General features: G+C 38.4%; 1 protein-coding gene and 1 pseudogene across 2 annotated transcripts in view; one reads left to right on the top strand and one right to left on the bottom strand.

The window, feature by feature from the left end:
• The window catches only part of Mysm1 (Myb like, SWIRM and MPN domains 1), a 41,756-nt gene extending 36,026 nt beyond the window's left edge, over positions 1 to 5,730 (bottom strand). For both annotated transcript variants that reach the window (XM_077791274.1, XM_077791273.1), the window contains exons 1-2: positions 5,647 to 5,730; positions 1,679 to 1,754 (exon numbers count right to left, since the gene is read on the bottom strand). In XM_077791274.1, coding sequence (XP_077647400.1) covers positions 1,679 to 1,754; positions 5,647 to 5,717 — 147 coding nt within the window. In that variant the 5' untranslated portion in view covers positions 5,718 to 5,730. The remainder of the gene's footprint in view (positions 1 to 1,678; positions 1,755 to 5,646) is intronic.
• A 9,591-nt stretch (positions 5,731 to 15,321) lies between these two features.
• Positions 15,322 to 16,309, top strand: LOC113177301 (serine/threonine-protein kinase Nek3 pseudogene; annotated as a pseudogene).
• The last annotated feature ends 9,905 nt before the right edge of the window (positions 16,310 to 26,214 follow it).

The following is a 26,214-nucleotide window of genomic DNA, read 5'->3' on the forward strand; positions in this document are numbered from 1 at the left end:
TTTATTATGTTTTGGAAATATTTTTCATGTTTTAGTAAACAAAAATATATAATATTATAATTACAAATAATAACAGCTACTATGTATTGAGTGCAGACATCTTTGATTCTCACAAAAACTATGAGATAAAACTTCATGCTCACTGATAGCACTGCAGCATTTTAGGTGGAAGAAAGAGTCCTTAAACCAGCACTGTCAAATTCCAAGGCTCATGTTCCTCCCCACAATGAGATAATAATGGATATTATATATGAGGAGTTATTAGGCATCAGATATCTTTCTAGACACTTAACAAATTTCCAAAACTTACAATTCTTTTTTTCCCCTCAGCCACAATCTCTCTGTGGATGATCATGCATATTTTCAACTCCAAAGTTATAAATTATCAGCTCATATATGTTCTCCAAGCTTACATCCAACTGTTCACTCAAGATTTCATCTTGGATATAATTGGCTTTTCAAATTTAACATATTCAAAATGAAACTTACCATTACATATCTCCAACTGCTTCTTCTGTTGCTTTTCCAACATCGTAAAAGGCATTACTAGTCACTAAGTTCCTCCATCTAAAAACCCAGTAATTATTGGATTCTTTCTTTTCCCCAGTCTCCATATTCAATCTGCCAACCAGCTCTACCTCCAAAATATAATTCAAATCTGTTAATGTCTCTCTCTTTTGCTACCACTAGGGACAAGCCACCATCATAAATCTTACTTAGATTACTTCAAATGTTTCCTAACTGGTCCCTTTGATTCCACTCTTGCTTCCCCTCCAATCTAATCTTTACCCTAGCATCCCTAATTAATTGTATCAAAATGAACTTACACATTTGAATAGAATCTATACCCTAAATTAACTGTATCAAAATGAACTTACCCATCTGTATAAAATCTATGTAAAGTGTTTCAATGATGATTCAGTTCTCTTAAAATAAAATGTAAGCCCTTTAGCATAATTTAACTCACAAGCCCTAAATGACAAGAGTTCTTACCTGCTTTCACACCTCTCTTTCCCACTATATTCTAGACATGGTATAGGGCTCCTTCCTTCAACCAGAGCTTCTGCAATTGTTATTCCTTTTACCTAGAATTCTTTTCTCAATTCTTCACATATCTCCCCATTCTTCCTATTAATTTTTAGCTTAAAATATCACCTCCCCAGCTTCCCTCATTGACAATTTATCTCAAGGAGGTTCCCCACCCTGGTATTCTCATCAGCACTTTATTTCCTTCATAATCTACAAATGGTTTGCCTACTTATCACCTCTCTCTCCTATTGAATGAATACAAACTCTTTGAAAGTAGGACCACATCTGTCTTGATTATAGCTGTATTCCCAAACCTGGACTAGTGTCTGGCATATAGTAGATATTCAATAAATAACTGATAAATAAAGAAATGAAAGTAGGGTTAATCCCCACTGTTTACTTGAAGAAACAAAGGTTCACAAACCTGAGAAGTGGCAGAGTCAAGAATTTGTACCTAAATCCAACTGTCTCCAAAGTTGTTTCTCAATAGGACATTTTTCAAAATTGAAAGAAAAATGAGGTTTCTTCCATTATGAAAGTAAGAAAAAAGTTCTTATGTATTACCTATGTTATTTCTGAAAACTAGCCCTCTGTTAAAAATAAGAAAGAGGCACTCTGGGCAATGATAACAGTTTCATACAATACTTACAATAAGGCCATTTTCATTTCTCCATGATGAGTCCAGATAGTGATCTTGTAAAAGTGATGCTTTATTTTCATCATTTCTGTAATAATTAAGAAAATGGCTATAAGAGATAAGTATTGGTTAATGCCTATAGCTCATACTCAGGGACTCTGCTGTAGGTTTCTTTCTCCCCTTAAAAAGATTTAATATAGCAAAAATGCCTACTGTACCTCCTTGGCCTATAAGGAAAAAAATACTGCCAGGCAACAACCACAATATACTCTGTGGCCTTGAAGTACCACTTCAGTTTTGACTCATGTACCCATATGTGTAAAAGAACTCAACTTTGTAATTAAACCTTTTAACTATATCTAAACCATAAAAAACTTCCATCTATAGCATCAACCTCAAAATGAAGAAAAAAAACCAAAACTAGATGGAAAAATCAAAATAGGAATTACTAAATGAAGTTTTAATGACATCCCATACACTTTTCTTTTTTGTAATGGGGATTGTACCAAGAGATACCTAACCACGAGCTACATGCCCAGTCCTTTTTATTTTCTAAGACAGGGTCTCACTAAATTGCTGATGCTGGCCTCAAACTTGCTATCCTCCTGCCTCAGAGTCCAAAGTCGATGGGATTACAGTAGTGTACCACCACACCTAGTTCTACTCATATAATTTTTTTAAATTAATTTGGGTTATTTGGAGGACTTCTATGTCCATCAGGGAATAAAACTTTATTAATTTTCTCACTCCTTTCATTGTACTAACAAGTTACAAAGTACACTACATAAGTAAAAAGGCTGGCTCATTAAGTTTTCAGGACCACAAACTGTGATATAATTAAATTTAATATTTTGCTTTTGTACACTTGAAGTTACAAGTTTTCTAGTAATGACTTTTCCCTGGCCAAACTTTTCCCCAGGTTTAAATTCAAGGACCAACTCTGATCTGGAAGAGGCTAAATAAAGGATTCTGTCTCTTGTATCAGCAAAAGGAAATCTTTGCTCAAATAACTAGGTCTACAAAGTGTGTGGGAGTCGGGACTATTATCATTTCAAGTTCACTGCACAAATCTCTTCACATAGTACTCTCTAATAGGAAGGATTAGCAATATCTCCGCTCTGGTGTATGCATATGAACACTGCCCAAATCTCCATACATACCACAAATCAACATGTGTAAGTCTAAAATCACTTTTTCTTCCAAATCTGTTACCCTTCCATTGTTCTTTATCCCAGTTAACTGCACCATCACTCCCTGGTTATCCAAACCAAAAGTCTGAATCTGCCATTCTTTTTTCACAATCCTTATTCAGTCTGCTTGACAATTCTATTGTTTCTCCCTTTTCCAAACCTAGTCTTTCCACTGTATTCATACTTAGTTTGAGATCTCATAGTTTCAGACCTTACAGTTTTCCTGCCTATGTATAAGAGATAAAGCCGACAAGCTATTCATCTTTTCTTCACTTTTTTCCATCTATCACTATAAAACGTTTATTGTCTATCTTATCCAACAGGAATATTAGTTCTGTATGAGGAGGGACTTGGTTTTTACAACAGCTATATACCTAGGCCTGGCGTGTACATGGTGCCCAATTGACACTTGATTGAATGAACAAAGTAGGTGGGTCACAAATCACACAGGTCTCTAGTAGGGAACTGAAGATTCATCACAAAACCAATTGGAGACTGAAGGGAATAATATTCACATTTGGTAAGAAAAACTATCTTTAGTAAAGAATAAAGGGGGTCAAGGAGACAAAGACCAGTAAAGAAATGATTATAAAAATACCAAAAAAAAAAAAAAGGTGGCAGCAACTTATACCTAAGGAACAAACAGTGTGACCAGAAGTAAATACATTTGAAAGGATATGTAAACAGAATGAACAGTTCCTTAACAACTAATAGAATGGGAAAGTAGAAAGAGTTAAAGTTTTAGATCTGTGTCTTATATGACTGGATGGATGGCTGCCAGTGCCACTTAGTAAACTAGGGAACATCAAAGAGGCAGGTCTGGTGGAGAAAGTTTGTAAGTTGAGATTTAAGTACTTGTGGGACATCTAAGTGCTGACAGATTCAGAGAGTTGAGTAAATTACTCTGAAGCTCAGGAGAAAGATTTGGGTTAGTGACAGATTTGGGAGATATTAGCATGTATTAGGTTCAAGTTAGGGAACTTTCATGGAAGAATACTGGTAAAATTTCATATGGAGCATCTAACAAAAATTACGTTTTGAGAGATGGTATCACCAGTGACTATGAAGAAGCAGAAGACCTATGACAAATCCCTTTTTAATATTGTCATTTAAAGAACAAGCAGAAGAAAAGGAAGACAAGAAAGAACGATAAGAACAGAAGGAAAACTAAAATGCCATCTTTTAATTTTGGTACCTAGCACTCAGAAAATGGTTAAATGCAGTATGCTTTAAATTTATCTTCAAGAGTTCCACAAATGCTATTATCAGCTGTAATTACACACTTCAGGGGGCACCAGTTATACTAATTCCAGATGACTGTAGCCCCATTTACAAGAACATAATGTCAATAAGGCTCCTTGGAATCACATAAAGCAATGAATCTGACCATCAGGAGCCAATAATCTTTATAGTTCTGCTTGTATGAGATAGATTGAAGAGCCACCACTACACCTAAGGCTGAAAAAACAGGAAGGAAGAAAACGAGAAAAGGGAGAAAAATTAAACACAATCAGAAAAATTAAGATAAAACCATGAAAGAGGCATAGAGCCAAAATCCTCAGATGATCTTCCAAGGCAAACTCATTTCCTTATGGACTGCAGATTAAGTATCCCTGTCCACTTATTTCATTGACTTGTTATGAAACATAAATTAAATCAAGCATTCAAAAGTACTTAAAATTTAAAGCCTACACAAATGTGAACAATTGTTATGAAAGACTTCCTACTTATCTGTATAGCTTCGGAATGCTCTGCATAAAGATCCATATTCCTCACATTTTTATAGTTCTTTAGAATTCACACTTGCAACTCCCTATCTTAGTGCCTCATGGTCAAGGTGGCACTTTCTCCTTCTGAGCCCTGATATCAAGAGGAATCACATGAAATTGCCACTTCACATGTCAAAAATGGCCTATGTAACGTAACTCGATGCAAATTAGAACATAGATCTGATTCCTATTTTGTATAGACTTGAAAGGGACAGGGAAACTGAAGATGGTGTCTTGGGCCATTACTGAAAGGAGGCACATTTCTTACTTTGAAAGCAAAGGCGCAAAGGAGGTTGTTTCAAACCATAGCATCCTGTTCTGCAGGAATAGGTACTAAAGTAAACCATCCCCGAGGATGAGGACTCATTTGATCTTCACAACGACCTTACGAGGTATACATCATGACCCCCAACTTACACATAAGCAGTCTGAGGCTCAGACAAGTTAAGCGTCTTGCCCAAGGTCACAAGGCTACTTACTGGTAGATCCAGCCAAAGCAGAAGGAAAGTCCAGAACTGTCCAGAACTCTAAAATCTGACCCCTTTCCTTTAACTCATGCAACTACCCCTATGTAGAAAAAGGAACGAAACGACTCGTCCAAGGTCGCAAGGATAGCAAACGATGGAAGATGAGTCCCTGAGCTCAGGTCCGGTCTACTAGGTGCCCTCATTCTAGTTACTGACGGGCAGATTCTGAGGCAAAGAGAATGCAAGAAGGCATCTGAATTGTGGGAGCAAGTGCAATAAGCTAAGAGAAGACTGCTCCCTCACAGTATCTCTGTAAAAAAGTTAAAGAGCCATGCGGACACTTGAGTACCTGAGCTCAAATACCATTCAGCTGGGCTCAGGGCAAGCTAGCGGGCGGAACCCGCGCTTCGACTTCCGGGACCAGAGGAGACTCTGGCCCAACACACCATCTTCGGTTTCCCTGTCCCTTGCCAGACCCGCAGCCAAGGATCCACGGTCCTCCCCTCGCATCTGTAACGGCCCCATCCCGGGGAGACCCCGTCTCTGCGCCTCACCCTGACGGTGCCGCCGCCGCCGAAGCCACCACATCCCCTTCGATATCCACATCAGCCTCTTCCGCAGCCATGATGGCACCTGACCCCGTCAGTCTTCCCGAGAGATACCGCGAGAGGTGGCGCGCAGGGGGCGGGGCCGAGGTCGTTGCGTCACGGGGCGGAGTTGAAACCTCGCCCCGAGCTAGGGAGGCGGGACTATGAGAGGAACTGGGTCTCCTAAGGCGGAGTTTTGGTTTTAAATGTTTTGACATGTAAAGAGATCTAGGAAAGTCACCCAGGCAGAACTTCTAGGAGCTTGGGTTCCAGGACAGATTCTTTGACGCCTCACTTCTCTCCTGTGTGCAATGGGGATACCAGCAAGTATCTTTCTAGTCAGATGAAAAAGTCAGATCGGACCTACTTTGTGAACTCCTCAGGAGGCAAAGGTGAAGGACACTTTTGGGCTGGTTAAATATCTCTCTGTCGCTCTCTTTCTGGAAAACTTGACTTGTGTGAAGTGCAGAAAGACTTACATTTCAAAATGCAACAAAAATATATTAATATAACTTATGGTTGTGTTTTTTATGGCGATCTTTACAATTTAAAAATCACTCTCATGACGGTTAATCCTTATAATAACCCAGTAAGGCAAGCAAGGCCATATCATCAGTTACATTTCACAGATGAAAAACTGAAGCTCAGAAAATTAACATGATTGCCCAAGGACAGCCCAAGGAATTCAGACCTTTTTGACTCTTCCCTAAGTGTTCACTGCATATAAATCACCATTGTTAGAAGCTCTTGAGGATAAACATCATTTCTGCCAAAAATTGATGGCTTTTCAAGAACTTAGACATTGCCCTTACACATTCCTTTACTTACTTCACCAAGGATTCCCATTGACTCATTTGTCTTCATCCCCCCCACCCCGCCGGGTTATGAATACTTGAAGGATAAAAACTGTCTGATAGTCCTTAAACTACCAACATTCAGCATGGTATCAGGAGTGTAGTAGTGCTCAATAAATGTTGAAGAAATGAATGAGTCAGCAAAATGAGCTTATTTCCCACATCATTCTTAATTTGTCTCATCTCATTTTTGTTTGTTCTCAGAGCATAAGATGGGCTGAACCATGAATGTAATGGAAAGAAGATGGAGAGAAAGATTTTTAAAGATGAGAACCCAGTGCTCAAAAACTGAACACTGTGAGGGCCCATTCTCAGGCCACCTGAGGGTGCTCTTCTGTTATCAAGGGTCTTATCCAGTGACCAGCTCCCATGATAACACCATGTCTGCACAGAGTAGGTATTTTAAAGTGTCTGTTGAATTTAATTTAGAGCAGATTTAGGATTTGTTGTACATGGACAAGATAGTAAAAAAAAAAAAAATGTAGAATAGAGCTGGGTGTAGTGCTGCATGCCTGTAATCGTAGCAGCTTGGGAAGCATTGCAAGTTCAAATCCAGCCTCAGCAACTTAGCAAGACCCTCCGTCTCTAAATAAAATATTCAAAAAGCCTGTAAATGTTGTTGCTCAGTGGTTCAGTGCCCCTAGGTTGAATCCCTGGTGGAAGGAGGAGAAGGAGGGAGAGGAGGAGGGGGAGGAGGAGGAGGAGGAGGAGGAGGAGGAGGAGGAGGAGGAGGAGAGATGTGCCTTTCACTGACATTTATACACCAGGTCTGGATGAGGACCCTGGCAACACTGGAAATTTGTTGTATCAAATTAGATACAACAAATTAGTTGTATCCTAGAGCATGATACACAATACTGTGTGAACAGTGTCACCTGAAGGCTTTGCTATCCAGGACCCTACAATGGTAGGCTTTAAAATATAGATGGAAAGAAGGAAAGCTGGGCGTAGAATTCAGATACACTCCAAGTCATCTCAATGCCTCCCTCGATGGAATCCTTAGTTAGGAAAAAATATCAATTAAAATCCATCCAGTACTGACATGGCTGTTACACTCACCACACCAGAACATTAAAACATTCTTTACAACTGTATCGTGTAAGTTCAATAAGTTAATAGAGACACAGAAAATACAAAAAGGATAAAATTCAACTTCTGGGGATGAAAACTACAATGTGTGAGATGAAAAATACACTATCAAGATTGATGACATGTTAGACATTGATGAAGAAAGGATCAGCAAACTTGGATACATAACAAAAAGAGACCCCCCCCCAAAAAAAAGGAACACACAGAAAAATAAAAAAAAAATAAAAATGAACAGAGAATCCATAAGGGAACTTCAAGCATCTCAGTATGTATGCAATAGGAGTCTCTAAAAAGCAGGGGTAAAGGATCATAGAAAATATCTGAAAAAATAATGCCTGAAAAGAATGTCCAAATTAGAAGAAAACTATAATCTCATAGATCCTAGAAACTAAAGAAACTCCAAGCAGAAGAAAATAAATAAAAAATATACTAGGATCCATTATGATCAAATTACTCAAAACCAATAATAAAGAGGAAATTTTGCCAAAGGGGAAAAAAAAAGGCATGTTACCTACGTAGGGACAAAGAATGACATCAGATTTCTTGTTGAGAACAATGAAAGCAAGAAAACCTAAAAGCAACTAAATCACCTAACTTAAAATTCTATGCCTAGTAAAAATACTTTTCAGGAGATAAGGGCAACCTAAAGACTTTTATATGATATACAAAATCTGAAAGAACAAGAAATATTAGAGGACATCTAATCAGGCAGAAGGAAATTACATAAGATGGAAATATGGATCTACATGGAAGAATGGAGATCAGGGATAACAACTACATAGGTACATATGCAAGATTTTTTCTTAGCACTTAAATCTCTTTAAAAGAATATTAGCCATTTAAAAATAATACCAATATAATGTGAGATTTATAACATATATGCAAATAAAATGTGTGACAACAATGTAAAATCTAGGAAGAAAGACGTGCCAGCACAATATTGTAAGGTTCTTACACCATACAAGAAGTGGCATAATAGCCCTTGAATATGCATTAGAGATTATAGTATAAACCCTTGCACAATTACTAAAATAATAAGACCATGTTTGAATGTTAAAAATTGAAAAATACATTAACAAATTACTTGCAAGTTTTTAAGTAATAAAAGGGGGTGATTATTAACTTGCTAAGGGACACAAATCGAGGAAGTAATGGAGCAGGAATTCAAAGGGACAAAGATATTTTTTTTCCTAACCCAGATTGTCTTTCGTGTGTGTGTGTGTGTGTGTGTACACATATGTATATCTTCAGAGTTAAGTAGGAAGACCACTTCATCAGTGTAGAGATGGTCAAGTAAATGTAAAGAAATGGAAGGACATTTAGGCCTGAATGAATGTGCACATCTAAGTTCACAGTGATAGATGCTGCCAGTTCCTTTCCAAGCAATGTTGAAGAAAAAGGAAGCTGGAGTGTTATAGGTTGCTGTTCTAATATGGTGGAAGATTCTAATATTTTCTGTCTCATTGGCCTAATCATGTATGCTCTGATAACTTCTATGGTAGGAGGATGATTTTTTTTCTTTTTATTGCTTTATTCCTACGCACTACATCAGTATTAGTTTCATAGCAAGCATTCAATAAATATTTGTTGAATAAATGATCAAAAAAGAGACCAACCAAAATGAACACACAGAGGAATTTTTAAAAAATTAAAAATGCATAGAGAATCACTGAATTGTAAGGAAAATTCAAGTTCCCCCAGTATATACGCATTTGGAGTCTCTGAAAAGCAGGGGTGGGGGGTTTTTCCCCTGTATGAAGCCATTACATTGGAAACATAGCTGAGTCTCCTTGTTCTAACTCCAGATCCAGAAAGCAATCAACCTACATATATTATGACTTATCTTTTCACAGCAAGAGAATGGACAGATCATACTGATGGGAGCTTTAGAGACAGGTGGCAGTTACAATTTTTGATGCAAAGAACAACTTGGCAGGCTGGTAGGCCAATCAGTCTTTTGAGCCTTTCAAGTAGTACGAGTCACTGGGGTCTGGCCTCTTTGCTCATGGAGAGGCAAGCCAGTCTACAGGCTCTTCAAGCATGTGTGCTCCACACATCCCTCCACTATCTGACCGTGTCACGTCACTTTTACTATTTTTTTCTTGTTTATTTACAAAAAAGCAGAGGGCAAAATGATTAAATTCAAGCTAGTTGTCTCTGCAATTAACAATTTACTTCCTTTAAACAATGTTAAAATTAAAGTCTTAAGGGGGATCACATATTCAGATTTTTATTTTTGAAATTAACTTTTATTTTGACTCTTAATCCTCTTAAAATGTCATTATATATTTAAAAATGCATAATGCTTATATAGAAAAGAACATTTTTATTCGTTCTGATTCTCTGTTTTCCTGCAAACTGAATGAATATTGGGGTAATTTTAGACTGTAGGGGGAGAAAGATGAATTATGGATAGAGAGGATGTGTCAAGCCAATATGAACACCTGCCTATCCCAAATATCATGTAAGGCAGGGTCTTCTTTGACCCTCCTAGGATTCCTGCCAAGAAAGTATTATCATCCCCAGATCAGGTAACTTAAGTGATGACTACATAGCTAGTGAATATCAGAGCTGAAATTCCAACCCAAGTCTTTCTGACTCTGTACTGACTCAAATATACTTTCTTTTTTCTTTTTTTTTAAGTTGTAGGACACAATACCTTTATTTTATTTATTCATGTGTGCTTAGGACCGAATCCAGTGCCCCACACATGCAAGGCAAGCACGCTACCACTGAGCCACAATCCCAGCCCTCAAAAATACTTCCATATTAGTTACAGTTTGGATTTGAAATGTCCCCCAATGGCTCACGTATTGAACGCATGTTCCCCAATGCAGCAATGTTCAGAAATGGGGCCTTTTGGAGGTGATTGGATCATGAGGGCTTTAATCTTTTCAATGGAATAATTCACTAATAGATTCATAGCTAATAGACTACTGGAAGATGGTAGAAACTGTAGGAGGTGAACATAGGCGAAAGGGGTGAGTTCCTGAGAATGTGCCCTGGAAACTTGTGTCTCATCCCCAGTACCTTCCTCTCTTTCTCAACTTCCTGGCTACCATGAGTTGAACAGCTTTGTTCCTCCATTCCCTTCTATCATAATGTCCTGCTTCACCACAGGCTCGGAAACAGTGAAGCCAGCCGACCTTGGACAGAAATCTCTGAAATCATAAGCCAAAATAAATTTTCTTCCTCTAAGTTGTTTTTCTTATGTATTTTCTTATGTCACAGTGATGGAAAGCTGACCAATACAATATTATAATAGAAATAATGGGGTATTTTGCTATACAATGTAAGTTGTTTTTTTTCATGTTTGGTTTAAGAATAAATCAGAAGTAGAAGATTTTCTTGTTTCTTTGAGGTATTTAAGTCTAGAGATAAGTAGAAAGTATATTTGAAGGGTTAGAACCTTGTTGTGGGTTTACAAATTGTTTTCATCTAACCATCAATACCATCTATACACTTTGTTGATCCTAAAACTAAGTTAGAAGGAGGTACCATACCTCCTTCTAAATCCTTGTAGATGTTGTTAAAGGAACATTCAGCCACTTTGCAGAAGCATAACCTGACAGCACTGTGTATCTTTCACTTTATTTTATATTTCAACTACATGGCTTTTGAATGCATTGAGGAGACAGCTTATTTAGTTCTTGTTTTTCCACATTTCATTGCATTTTTATTGAACAAGCAAAGTATAATTGTAATATTAATCCATAAAAATCTGGCATGTTATCCTTCTTGTTAATTAGCTCAGATTTGTAAATGCTTTAAAAGCAGGAAGTGTCATGCAGCTGCTCCTGATATTATTATTACCTTACTAGCTGAATCGTCAGCTAAATGATTGCCAGGGTTTCAAAAGAGTTCCCATTTTAAAAATACAATAGCTAGTGAGAGGGAAGGAAAACCACTTTATCTATATAGAGGTGAGATAATAGATGAATGCAGACATAGACTTATGGGCTACACTTGGCAGGCATGGGATATGGCTTGAATTGTTCCAGGAAATCAAGCTGCATTTTATTTTCTTTTTCCTCTCCCATTCCCTGAAATCACATAAGGTAGCTACTGAAAAAGCTGTTCTCAATATGTTGTAAAGAAAGTCTGCCAATGCACTTCTTACATTTTAATTACAGTAATGCTACATCCATCTGACATTTTTTGGAAGGAAAAAGAAAGGTGCCAGCATTAATGAGCTCCTACTGTGTGCCAGGCATTTTGCATACATTATTTATTTACAGCCAGACAACAGATCTTTGAGGTAGGAAGTGCTGTTTCTGTTTGCAGATGTGGCAACTGAGGCTCAGAATAGCTAAGTAACTTACCAAAGAAATGTAGCTTATCATCTTTTTATTACATCATTCTGTTTCAAATTAGGTGTAGATATCATCATTCAGACTTAAATCTTTTCTTATCAGCAAACCCTAGAGGAGGGATTTTACTTTCTTTCTGATAGATCCAGGTGGATGGGCGTGGCCAGGCTTGGGTCCCATGCCAACCGTGAAGCAAGGAGGACTTTGTGTCATCAGGATCATATGGAATAAAGAGGAATGGGGGTTCTCCAAGCAAAATATGATTTATTTTTCAGAGAGCAGAAAAAGAATTTGGGGCTGACAGAATAACAGGTGCCCTCTATGCTGTAATTTCCCTCTGTTGCCCCCAAACTTTGGGTCTGTTAACCACCACAGACCCATTCTAGTATTACTCAACCTCTATAGACTCCTGTTTCTTCATTTGTAGGGTTAAATGTTGGTGGCTAAAAGACCTATATACTTATTGATTGCTATGGATACAAAAGGCTAGGAGAATGTTGGAGTCTACGTGGGTTTGTATATGTTTATAAATTAAAGTATGGACCATAATTGAAGTATTCCTTCTACCTGAAGTCCATACCTTTCTCCCAATCCCAGCCCATCCACATTCTCAGAGGCTCTGGCTGCCTCCTTACCTCTAAAAGGGCAGTAAATTCTGACTCAGCTCTGACCTACTGTTGCCAGGCTGGAACTTTGGTTCAAAGTTGCTAGAGTTTCTGATTTTTCTTTTCAGGGAAGCCAGAAATCAAGATTAATTTGTAAAAGCCAATTCAAGATTGAAAAAATAAAAAATAATTAAATCAAATGAACCTTTATGTGGGTTGTGTGTCCCCTACAGTTGGTGACTTTTGGCCTACTTCCTTCTCTTATATCACATGTAGTGTGGCTAGGATTTTTTAGAATTGCAAAAGAAAACTTCTTTTATAAACACTTAATCACTTGATACTGAGTGGGTCATGGTATAATACACACAATGTTTATTTCTGCTAGGTTTCTTTAGGAAAAAAAATCCCACCAAGTATAATTGATAATGTTGTTAAAATGAGAACTTGCCCCCGATCGTGAATGAGCACATCTTTGGGTCAACTTTGTTTTCAATTTTGGTTTTCATTCTGCATTTCTTCCCATCATAAGGTTTCCCTTGAATAGTTAATTAACTCCTTGAGAAATACAGTGGCTGCTATAAAGTTATCCATTAATTTAAAATTTGTGTTTTTACTTCATTCAGAGGTCCTAAGACTACTGTGCTAGATGCAGTAGTCACTGAGGTGAGCAAGATCTTGTCACCACTGCTAAGAAGTTCATACTCATATAATATATTCATGTAGTTCAATAATCATTCCACAACAACAGAACAGATGTCATGTGCAGAGCACTGTGCCTGCCTCCATGGAAGTATGATGGGTCAAGGTTAACTCTGCATGATAGGAAAGTCTGACCTTTTTTTGTGGGTACTGGGGATTGAACCCAGGGTCACTCAACCACTGAGCCACATCCCCAGCCCTATTTTGTATTTTATTTAGAGACAGGGTCTCACTGAGTTGCTTAGCATCTCACCATTGCTAAGACTGGCTTTGAATTTGCAATCCTCCTGCCTCAGCCTTCTAAATTGCTGGGATTACAGACCTGAGCCATGACACCCGGTGGGAAAGTAACCTCTTGGGTACTGCCTCTCATCCTCTCAGTCTACCTCTTACTATAACTATTTCCATAACAACCACTTTGCAGAAGCATAACCTGACAGCACTATGTATCTTTCACTTTCTGTACTAGGACATCCTTGACTCATGCACAACCTGGAAAAGCAAGCGTGTTAACATCCCATGAGGCATCTTATGACCTATAGGGAGCAGGAGGTGATGAATAAATCATAATCCTATAGGTAACAATTCTGAAATTCATTTCACTAGATTCTCAAATGGTCCCTGAAGGATGGGGCCAGTTGCCCACAGAAAAGAGTCCTGCAATAATTCTCTCTTACATCGACATTTTGTCCTTCACTATTTCACACTTTCCAGTTCTCCATCCTAATCTTTGTATTCATTTCCCAAATAAATTACTATCTTAACTTCTGTCTCAGGCTCTGCTCCCCTAGGGAAGCCCAAGCTAAGAGACTAAACATGAGTTTTCCACAAGGAGATACAGAGGAAAAGCATTTGAGGCAAAGGGGAAAGCATGAGCAAAGTCAGGAGGCATGAACTGCACAGACATGTTTATGGCTTGTCAGTAATCAGCTGTCGCTGAAGCATGGGTAAGTGGAAGGCATGAGGAAGAGGGAATTACTGGAAGGTGTGTTGATTGGGAAAGATCTACCAAATACGCTGACCTGAGAATGTTGAGAAAATGTTCACCCAAAGTTTTGCTTGTTTTTCATCTCAGGCTTCTGTATTGTTCCCCTCCTCTGGGAAATCAGTGGCCTGTGGACTGAACCATAATTTGAGACCCTAAAATCAAGACAAAATGAAATATTCTGGTGAAAGATCACATACTGGAGAACAAAACTACTGATAGTGTACATATTATCTTCAGAAGAATATGATGAGTGCATGATGATCTTATTATGACTGAAAGAGGGGGATTCTGAAAAACTTCAAGATAAGAAAATGGAAATGAAATTTATGACACCTATTATTATCCATTAAAATGATGAAAGATAGCAGTACATTTTCATCATTATGAACAAAAAAATTTATAAGTGCTTTTGTGTAATCATTCCTTACTTTACTACTTAATTTGCCCATTGGGACTTAAGTTCTTCAACTACAAATACTCTTCTCAGGAGGGGTGATGCTTTTAGGTTTGAGAGGGGAATTGGGAACTTTTTATTATATTATATTTTATGTAACACCATATTTCATCCTGGTAATGGATATTAAACTACCCTATTATTTATGTGCCACTAAAAAAGAAAAAGCAATGTTGATTACATTTTCACACAGTGTCAGTTGCAAGATGCATCCTGATTTCAGAGATTTGAGAAAACATGTGACTTAAAGCAGATACCTACTATTTCATTTTCCCCACCTGAATAGATTCTGTAAGATAGAAATCTAATCTGTTCAACTTTGACTCTTTCTAATACTTGGTACAATTTTGGATATAGGTATGGTTCATAAGTGTTCAAATATTTGTTGAATTACACTGAAAAGGTCCCCATCTTTACCCACTTTGACATAACTCTTAATATCTTACCTCAGATAGGACATTTCATAGGAAAATATTTTATCACCCATCTCAGAACCCTGTATAGTATAAGGAAATACACCTATTAATAGTCAGCATGAACAAAAATCTCTCATGACCGCCCTCTATGAAGCGCACCAGTCACCTGGGTGGAGAAACCAACTTGGTCACCTGGGAGACCATAGAGGAGAGCCCGTTGTGACTGCATGAGTGGAGCCCAGCTGTGGATGCCCAGCATAGATGACTACACAGTCCTGAGAGTGACCAGGGAGGGCTCCTTCGGCAGAGCTCTTTCGGTTTATCAGGAAAGCAACAATCAGATGTTTTCCATTTAGAAAAAAAAGGCTTCTAAGTCTCCCTCTGATAGACAGAATTCTAGGAAAGAGGCTGTTCTGTTAGCCAAAATGAAACACCCAATATTGTTGCCTTTAAAGAATTCTTTGAGGCTGAAGAACATCTGTATGTGATAGAATATTGTGATGGAGGAGATCTACTGCAAAAGATTAAAAAGCAAAGAGGAAAATTATTTTCTGTAGCTATGATACTTAATTGGTTTACACAAATGTGCTTTGGAGTAAACCACATTCACAAGAAACGTGAGCTACACAGAAATATCAATTAGAGGACGTCTTCCTCACCCCAAATGGAAAAGTAAAAATGGAAGATTTTGGATCTGCACGTCTTCTCTCCAATCCCATGGCATTTGCTTATACATATGAGGGATCACCTTATTATGTGCCTTCAGAGATTTGGGAAAACCTGCCTTATAATAAAAAGTGACCTCTGGTCCTTGGGATGCATTCTGTATAAACTCTGTACCCTTAAGCATTCATTTCAGGCAAACAGTTGGAAAAGTCTTATTCTCAAAATATGTCAAGGGTCCATCCACCCACTGCCATCTCATTATTCCTATGAGTTTTACTACCTTGTCATGCAGATGTTCAAAAGGAATCCTTCACAGTGCCCTTCAGCTACTACTCTGCTCTCCAGAGGGAGTTTAGCTCTCGACTAGTCCAGAAGTGCTTACTCCCTGAGGTCATCACAGCATAAGGAGAATAAATATTAGATGAAACCAAAATGTGTAAGCTTAATACACCAAGAAAAACCAACCCCAGGAGAATCACGATAGCTCTGGGAAACGAAACAAGCATGATGCAAGAGGGAGAAAAAGAAGGTGTAACCATCCCAATTTAGAAGGTACTAATACAAACCTGCGTGAAAGTGCATTGAGGAGAGTAACCAGAGGAAAAAAGAGTCAGGTAATCTGTCAGTCTTTCCATGAAAGCCAGTTCAACCAAGTCCTCAGAGGCAGCAGTGGGAGAAAAATGTACCCAGTACAACTCCTAGAGCTTTGGAAAATGCACCCATACTCACCTCCAGTTTAACTGCAGAGGATGATGGAGGTGGTTTTATAATATAGTGAAAATAGTACAGCAGTGACTCAGAGACCCTTGACACCCTATTGAATATCCTTAACACTGCTGATCTCAGCTCAGCATTTCAAACATGCATAATATATAGACGATTTTTGAAAGGCTCCTTGTCTGATGAAACAGAAGTATTTGACAGAGTTGATGGAGGTTCCAATTCTGTCATTTTGGATCCAGACAGACTTGACCCTCAGCCAGAAGAAGAAGACATGGGCTCTGAGGAAGAAGACCACAACCTTGACTGAGTGTCATAACTGAGGAAGCAAGCTGAATGGCAGGGTGTGTGCGATGTATAACACCTGCCCCAGAGAATGTGTTGGAGTCCCATGGGAGAGATGTTTCAAATGAGGAATTCGTGTTTGGAAATATTATGAAGAGGAGTGAACTGCTAATACTTAAAATTGCTCCTGACTAGCATCATAGTTTTAAAAAATCTAGAACTCCACTGAGAGAGCACAAGGGAGAAGGTATAGCAGATGGCTATGAGCTTTGCAGTCTGATAGAACAGAGATTGGATACTAGCTCTACCACTAACTAGATGTGTGATTGATTGTAGGAAATTAGTTCTTTGAGCCCCAATTTTCTTAATTATAAAATGAGGGTAATGATGCCTACCTCAGATGGACACCGACCATATACAATTCTACTAGCTCATATGTTAACTATTCCTGTTGCTACAACTTCTGTTTATTACCATGTAACACTTTTTACATTTTCTCAAGGTTTGCAGGTCTAAATACATGTAATTATAATATAAAAATATCTCACATCACCATTTTTTGTTTATACTACCTTGAGAACTCAAAAGTGTGGAAGATTTTTCACAATATATTTTGTATGTATTTGTCTCCATGCCATGGTTTGTATTTTATCACATATGTAAGAAAAGGACTCCTTTAAAAAATTGTTGTTTAGGTAAATGTGGTAGTAAAGATAATTTTGAAAGTATAGATTTTGTATTAATTATTTACATGAGAGGGTGTGTTTGGAAAATCACAAGATGTCCCTTATTGTTCTAATCCTTTGAAAGGATTTACTATGGAAGAAAATCACTGGACATCGAGGAGGAATTATTCGCAAACATTTTCTGTGGAATTCATTTAGGGTGGGAAGAGAGTTTTCAAAGTTTTGCATGCCTTTATTTGATTTAATTTTATGCTCACTGAAGCCCATTTATATCAGAGTCACCGGCACTTTGAACCTGCTGTGAACTTGCTCTGCTTAGTAGCCAGATGATATTTGGTAAGATTCTTGGCTTCTAAGCCCCATGTCTTGGAAACAACCCACACTGCATTAGTGAAGATTCCGGGGCATTCTTCTTACTGATCCGACTAAGCCTTTGAAAATATACTATGACCACTAGGAAATTTCAGACTTAGTCTGAACTTGGCATAAAAGGATCCAAAGACATGGAAGGCTCCAGTGCCTGGAGTGCAGTGGTTACACCTCATTATCCCCAGAGTAGGGGCCCCCTCTTCCTTCCCCTTGGGTCTCTGTGTCTTCCCATCCTGGCCTGGGGCCAAGGCTGCCTGAGCCATGGGAACAGCACAGAGTCATCTCAGATGCCTCCTAGGAGAGGCTGTGAGGCACACACCACCTCCTCATACTCTGCTGTAGGAATCTCATCTTCATTTCAGTTTTGTCTACCCAGGGCTTGTTCTAACTTTAGAATTTAGACAGATTCTCAGAATGGAAAAGGTGATGTTTGCTGGAGTGAATAGTGAGTGGTGGTGGAGTGGGAGTGAACGGTCTGGAATCTGGCTGTGCCATTTTACTATTGGTTGTCTTTGGAAGTATAGTAGTACTCCCCTATCAGCAAGGAATATGTTACAAGATCCCCAGTGGATGCCTAGTACCGTGGATAGCACTGAACACTATATAAAGTATTTTTTTTCTATATGTATTTCTATGATATAGTATACCTATGATCATGTTCTACCTTTTCTTTAAAGGAAGCACTTTACAGCTTTTGTTCACTATATCTGAATTGCCAGCATCACTGTTCTTGGACTTTGGGGGTTGTCACTAGGTAAAATAAAGATTATTGAACACAAGTACTATAATACCACCATAGTTGACCTGATAATCAAGATAGCTACTAAGTGTGACTATTGGGTGAGTACCATATACAGCATGGATATGCTGAACAAAGGCACATTTCCTCCAAGAGGGATGCAGCAGAAAGGCTGGAGATCTCACCATGCTACTCAGAACTATATGTAATTTAAAACTTATAAATTGTTCACTTAATGTTTTTAAACATCTTTTAACTGCTAACCTGTGGTTCAGATGTCTGCTTTTTGCTGGGTGCTGGCCCATGGAGTAGGGTGGGAGCTTCTAAGACCTGCTGCATAGTGTTGAACATGCTCCACCCCAAGGACTCAGAGGTGAGGAGACTCTGTACACATATTTCCTTCTCCTATGACAAATACACACTGGAAAAGTGGTAGGATTGCTATGTTTTATTGCTGTTCTTCACTTTAATTCCCATTGGTTCTCTCTCCTTATCTTTAATCTTTTTCCTTCCTCCACTCACTCTTAGAAAACTCTAAAGCAAAGTGTCAATCCAGAGGATAACTGTGTAATCTGGTAACTTTGTTAACTGGATCAAGATATTTAATTCCTTTGAACCTTTTTGTGAAGAACCATATTTTTCACTTATCCAAATATTTACTAATTCATTTACTAATCAAATCAGACTTTGGATGACAGGCCCTGAATGAGAGATACAGAGATGTGGATACAAGGATGGTTAAAATATGGCCACCGCCCGTGCCCCCCCCCCCCGCCCCAGGATGGTCAGAGAAGGGTAGAGAACTGTATGTACTTAGCTCACAATGTTGTTTTGTTGTTTCAATAATTGAGTAAAATATTGCAGGTAAAAATCCTGTGAAAAAAAATGTCATATTATGAAAAGTAAGCTATTAACACTTTTGACTCTTCAAGTAACTTCTGAAATGGCTTAATTTTTGCCGTCAAAATGTCCTTGTTGGGTTGACTCAGATTGTTAAATTGCATGATAAAATCCTGTTGAAACCACTGAGATGAAGAACAGCAGGCAACCACTATTTTATGTCTGATGTACATTCGACTTCTTTTACAAAGACCTAAGGAAACGTGTCCTCAATATGGTAGATGCGTCTTTCTCATTTTAACAAGCCAGGCATTAGCAAACCAGGGCTGGTGTGACAGTTCCTCCATGGACCACTTGGTGGCTCCCTTAAGTGTTGCCCTCCTACATGATTCAAATGGCTGCCAGAGTTAGAGCCTGGCATCAGCCTGCAAAACAGAGGTGAGAGGGAAGGAGAAGGGCATGCCTCTTCCCTTTGAATAGCTGCCCACCTCTTTCTGCTTATGTTCCATGAGCCCAATTTTAAAATTAGATGACTGAACTTCAGGGAAGACCAGGAAGCCTTTATTGCGGACATTCTGCCACATCCCACATCCAATCTGCCCAAACATCCAGAAACCAGCCCCTTCTCACCACCCTTGCTCCTCTCTTGATTATTAGCGCCACTGTCACTCTTCCCTGGATGACTGCAATGGCCACTTGACTGGCTTCCCTGCTTCTACTCTTGCTCTTGAAATCTTTGCTTAACACACCTTGTAGAATGGTTCTTCTGGAATGTAAGCCAGATTTTTTTCCTCCTCTGCTCAAAGCCCTCCAATGGCCTATGAGGTCCTCTGGGGTTTGGCCTTCCTTCCCTCACCTCTCCCTCACTGGAGTCAGTCACACTTGTCCCTTGTTGGTCCTTAGGATGACAAACACATTTTTTGACTTGCCACCTCATCAGCCTGGAAGATTTTTCCATCTCAGATATTTGTTGTTCTCATTAACCTTACTTCCTTGGCTTAAATATCATTTTCTCATAGAGGTCTACCCTGGCTGCCCTATTTAAAATTGCCAGCCTAACCCCTCACCTCTCAGCTCTCCCAATCTGTTTATTTTATTTTCATGTCAGGTACATCTTCTAATGTAGTCATCCCCCAGTAACCATGGGGGGTACTAAAATCTGTGGATGATCAAGTCCTTTATGTAAAATGGTGTAGTATTTGTATTTACAGATATTATTTGTATCTACAAATATTTATTTGTATCTACAAATATTCTCCTGTGTTCTTTAATTAGTTGTCATTCTGTATCGTGTAGGGAATGGTGACCAAAACACAGCATCTACACATATTCAGATGCAACCTTTTTATCCTAAATATTTTTTTATCATGATTGGTTGCACCTGTGGATGTAGAACCTGTAAATATGGAGAATCAACTGTATATGGCATACTTGACTACCTTTACTGATTCGTGTGTGAGTCTGTGTCTGTGTATCTTTTCTTATTAGAATGACAGCCTCCCGCAAGCCAAATATTGTTTTTTCTTCACTGAATATCCCCAGTACCCAGAACAGTGCTTTGCTTGGTTTGTAATAGATAATAAATATTTGTTGAATGTAAGATTCAATGATGATATGGAGCTAAACACAGCTCTGATGACATCAGTTGAGGGCTGGACCCACTGTGCCAGAAGCAAGGCTAATTCTAGACTTTTCAGTTTGGGGATTCAATAAATTTCCTTTTGCTTATTCAATGAAAAGGCTACTTAATGAAATCAAGTGGATCTGGGTTTCTGACACATGAAAGAGAAGAACTCTAGCTTCCTCAGGAAGCTCTGGTCGACTTGGAAGTCATAGAAGACCTCTCTGAGGAAGTGATATTTAGGTATATTTAAGTGATATTTCTTTAATTATTAATAGAAACTGGTGAAATAAGATGAGGAGGAGGAGAGACAGTACAGGGGGAATATTCTAGAATGGTGGATGATGGAAGCCGCAAGGTGGGCAAGAACTGGAAGCTGTCCACTGAGGCTGAGATATAATGAATGAGGTAGAGATTGAAGCCAAGAGGTAGGCTGAGGCCAAATCACAGAGCCCTTGCAAACATTAGAGAGGAGTTTTAGGCTCTTCTGCCAGCAATGGAGAGCCATCTGTGGGTTTTAAGTAAGACGGTGACATGATCTGGTATACTTTTCTTTTTAGATTACTCTGAGTATTGGATGGTTAATAGATTGTGGAGTGTGTGTGTGTGTGTGTGTGTGTGTGTGTGTGTGTGTGTATCTGTGATTTAGTGGAACTGTTGTGAAAATGGGGAGAGAAGGAGTCCAGATGGGATATGGTAGTGTTTGAATATGGTTAATGGGTATTGGAGAAAAGTAGATGAAATAGAAATATATTTTGGAGGTATAATCAACAGGATTTGGTGACAGATTGGCTGTGGGGGTGAGGAAGAGGGAGGCAACAAGAATAACTCTTAGGTTTTTGGCTTGGGCAACTCGAGGATGCAGGTGCTGTTTGCTGAGATACGGAAGACTGCAACAGGAGCAGATTGAGAACGAAGCCCCTGGTCAGAGCAGCCTGGTCTGATGCAATGTGCTTTTTTGGCTGAGTATTGGAGACATTTTCTATCTAAGTTAGACACTGAAATGTCTTGACTATATTGAAGAAGCAATTTTGTGTAGCACAAATTTTCCATAAGAAAAAGGTAAGGACAACGTCTTGTTTGCTTTGTTTTTCTCTCTGCACATAATTTGGTAGTATATGCTCATAAAGCAAGAACTCAGCCCAGCTGAGAGTGGTGCCTTTCTGGGGTTGTGATGTTGAGAGCAGTGATTGGAGGAGTATTAAGGAGTACTGGAGGAGTATTAAGGATTGTTTAGCGCACCCTTGATGGAAAGTTCCAAAAGGTAACATCATATGAACATTGGGCTAGCTAGCTGGTCTTTGGGGTCCTTCCTACCTTGCAGTTCAACAGTTCAGTTGGTAGGAGGTGTTATTAAAAGAAAGCAAAGGCTGGAAAGGATGAAGGAGGCCTTGGGATATAACAAAATATAAGTAGACTCTAAGAATTTATTCATGTCCTCAATGTGAGAATTTACTTTCTCAGGGCTTTCAGGATTTTTGAGCCATCTCAGTAGACTTATTGTCTGCCCATTAGTATCAAAATGTGAACACAAATAAAAGTTAAAATTTTGAACCAGCATAATATTTTAGGAGCGTAAATTTGGGGTGAGGGCAACAGAGAATAGGAAGTGTATTGCTTTTGGCACTAAAAAAGCATGAGTCACGGAGTTAGATACTGAAGTTTGAATACTTATTCTGTCAAGCACTAACTGTGTGATCATTAATAAATTACTCAGCCTCCCTGGTTCTCACTTTTCCCAAATGCAGAGTGCAGGAATTTATGGTTTCTGCCTCATAGGAATGTTGTGTTCCTTCACAGGGTTGCTGTGGGGATTCACTAAGCTAACGTACATTGCAATCACTACTTTAATATATTTTACTTCATCTTGGCAATCCTGTTTCTTATTTTTAAGTAAGGTAATTGACTTACTTAAAAAAATGTGATGGTGAACTCACCCATTAACTGAGTCACAAAGGATTTTCAAAGTTAGTACTCAAACTGGAACACTCAAAGGTGTTTCAGAACACAATGTCCTTGGAGGATATGCCTTTTGCCGCCAGAGTCCTAGCTATATCCTGGTTGTGGCATTTATCACACAGTATTGCAACTGCCTGCTCAATCTGTACTCCCATTCCCTATGAGGAAAGGGCCCGAGATTACTTATAGTTAAATGCCCAGGACCTACTATAGATCCTGGCTCAATGAAGTCTCCCAATAAAGACTCATTCAGTGATTGATTGGATGAATGAATCACATCATTAATTAACATAATTAATAATCATGGAAAATAGGCAGAAAATGCCATATTTGTCACCTTAACAGAATTTCCATTTTTCTTTGTGTGTTCTAAGCAGCAAGAGTGTTTGGAAGCAGTACAATAATAACTAAAATAATAATAAAGGCCCAACAGAATTCAATAAAGCAGATGCACATGTTGGCTTCACAGTGATTGAGGAAATTGGAAGTCATGTTTGAGTCTTGTACAGGATATGATGGCAGTCTCTGGGGCTTTGTTTACTAATTCAGCTTTGGTGAGAAATTTTTGTCTTGTTCTTTGTAGAAAGTAATGTAGACAATCAGCCTATCAATGGTGTCAAGAGAAAAACCAACGAACTCATGAATTATGATTATACTTGTTTTAGCTCATTTATAGGGAAATTAAACACATTATTAGCACCATGTGCAAGAATTGCATATAAGCAAGGGCACAGGGCAAGTTAGGAAACTGTCTAACACCTGACCATTTACTCTGCTGCGTGCCAGAGGTTTAAGGGAGCTTAGGTTCTGGTTCCATCTAAGAAATGGAAATCATATTTCCCAACTATTGGTTCTGAACCCATTGAATCAAAGAGAAGGAGATGAAAACATCAGACTTGGACTGGAGAATGTAGCCCTGACCTAAAACAAAACTGGCTTCTTCAGACCCGACTACCTAATCACAGGCTAGGACAGCCAGGCAAGCAGCTCCCTCCAGAGGATGAACCACTCACCTCTCAGAGGAAGAGAAAACTCACAAGTCACATGAAGGGAAGGAATAGTAAGCTGCAAGGAATAGCAGTCCCAGATATCTTAACCCTAACGAATACAGGATTGAAGACCAATGAAGATTAAACTGTTGCCAGACTACCTATCACTAATAAGTTAGTAAGGGGTAAAACACCAAAAAATTTACTATAGTAGAAATGTTCTGGGTATCTACTACTATTTAACAACACATCCCCAAGACATCCCAAAACACAGTGGCTAAAACCAATTATATGTGTATGCCAAATATATATGGCATGATATATATTATATTATATCAGTATGTCTGAGAAAGTTTGGATTAGTTACTTAAAAAATCATTGGGAAATGCCACATTTTTCACCTTAACAGAATTTCTCTCCTTTTATGTTCCAACCAGCAAGAATAAATGGAAGCAGTACAATAGTAACTTTAATAAGTAAACAAATCAATATTCACGAGAATTCAATAAAGCGGATGAAAATCTGTCTCAACCATATGTCACGTACTTGATTTAAATATACATACATTTTTCTTTCACAGTGTCTTTTAGCTGGGTGTCCCTCACAGCATGGAGGGCTTAGAGTAGTTGGATTTCTTACATGGCAGCTGGCTTCCCTGTGGGAAGTCCAGATGAAAGTTGCAAGGTATCTTATGGCTTAGCTTTGCAAGTTCCTAGGACAGGATTTCTGGTACATTCTATTGGTCACAGAAGTCATTAACATTGACTCAGATTCAAGAGAAGGAAAACTAGACTCTACCTCTCAATGAAAGGAGTAGAAAAAATTTTAAACTATTTTTTATTTCGGAAGTTTCATCATGAAACATGGAAACAAGGAAAAGCAGCTTACAATTTTTCCAGGAACTATATTAAAAGCACATTTTAAAATATCTTGTAATTTTCATTAGAAATCAAAAAATTTAAGTGTTATTATTCCCATTTTAGGTGAAGAATCTAAGGTCCAGAGATTATATGCCTTTTTTTGTCAATAGGTGGTAGGGTAAAAAAAAATATATATATATCTGATTTAAAAATCTTTTTTCTTTCTACTGATTACACCATCCTTCATTGATTACAAAACTTTTATTTTTACAAAAGACAAATTGAAGCTCTCTAACAAGATCCGTGGACTACTGGGCTTTAAAAATTATTTTCATGACAGTTTTTCTGGTCCAATATTTGCTCTGGTTCAACGCTTAATGATTTTATCTTGAGCAAAACCTATCCTGTGCTCATGGAATGGCCCACTAGGCGAGAAAGGCTGTTTTTAAACCAAGACTCATCAAGGGAGCTTTTTCTACAGGGGAACCCAGGAGAGCTGGCCACCTGCCACATTGTTGGAGGTTGGGATTGCTTTTCCACCTAGTGTCTTGAGGTGTTCTTGCTCCTCCTAGAATCTAACCCAAAGTCCTCATGTCTAAAACATCCTTTAGTTGTGGTTCAGAATTCTACAACACCCACTCTTAATGATAAACACTTTAAATGCCTCCTGAAAATTCTGAGAGGGAAATCATACAACTGACATTCTAAGCTCTAAACAAACCATAAAAGAGAAATAAAAGCAAGGTGTTTATAACAAAACAATGTGTGTTTTAATAAATAGATCCTGACACACATCTATATGAGATGGTATTAGTGATTCTCAAACTGTGAAGAAGGGCCAATTATAAGTTTTCTTATTTACTATAGATGGATACTTTTGTAAAACATAACGAAACTGTTGCAGTGACATGAATTTGCTGTAACAGTTCCTAAAAGGATCCCTGCTCTTCAGTGAGTGACTGATCATGGCTGGTTACAATTTATAGACCAACTCTGGTCTCCAGATCCCACTTTGGGTAGCATTGCTTTAGATAAGAATAATAACTACCCCATTAAGTAGGTATTATTTTATGTCTCCAGATTATACGTGAGAAAATCGAGGCACAGGGAGGTTAAATAACTTCTGAAAAGCTCAGATTCAAAACCACACATTTTGGCACATAGCCAATATCGGACTTTACCTGTTACAGAATAAGATTTGATGCCTCCAAGGTGTGCACAGTCTGTTAGAAGAAACAGAAAGAAAAATAATAGGTTAATCTTTTTTAAAATTGATAAAATATTATCATCAAGTAAAATTTGAGGTTCAAATTACTCCATTGAAATTACTCCAGGCTCCCAGATAGCCCAACACTCAGCATTTTGACCTCAATATAAATAACACAA

This window comes from Urocitellus parryii, chromosome 11 (genome assembly GCF_045843805.1).
Source record: "Urocitellus parryii isolate mUroPar1 chromosome 11, mUroPar1.hap1, whole genome shotgun sequence".
NCBI classification, from domain to species: domain Eukaryota; kingdom Metazoa; phylum Chordata; class Mammalia; order Rodentia; family Sciuridae; genus Urocitellus; species Urocitellus parryii.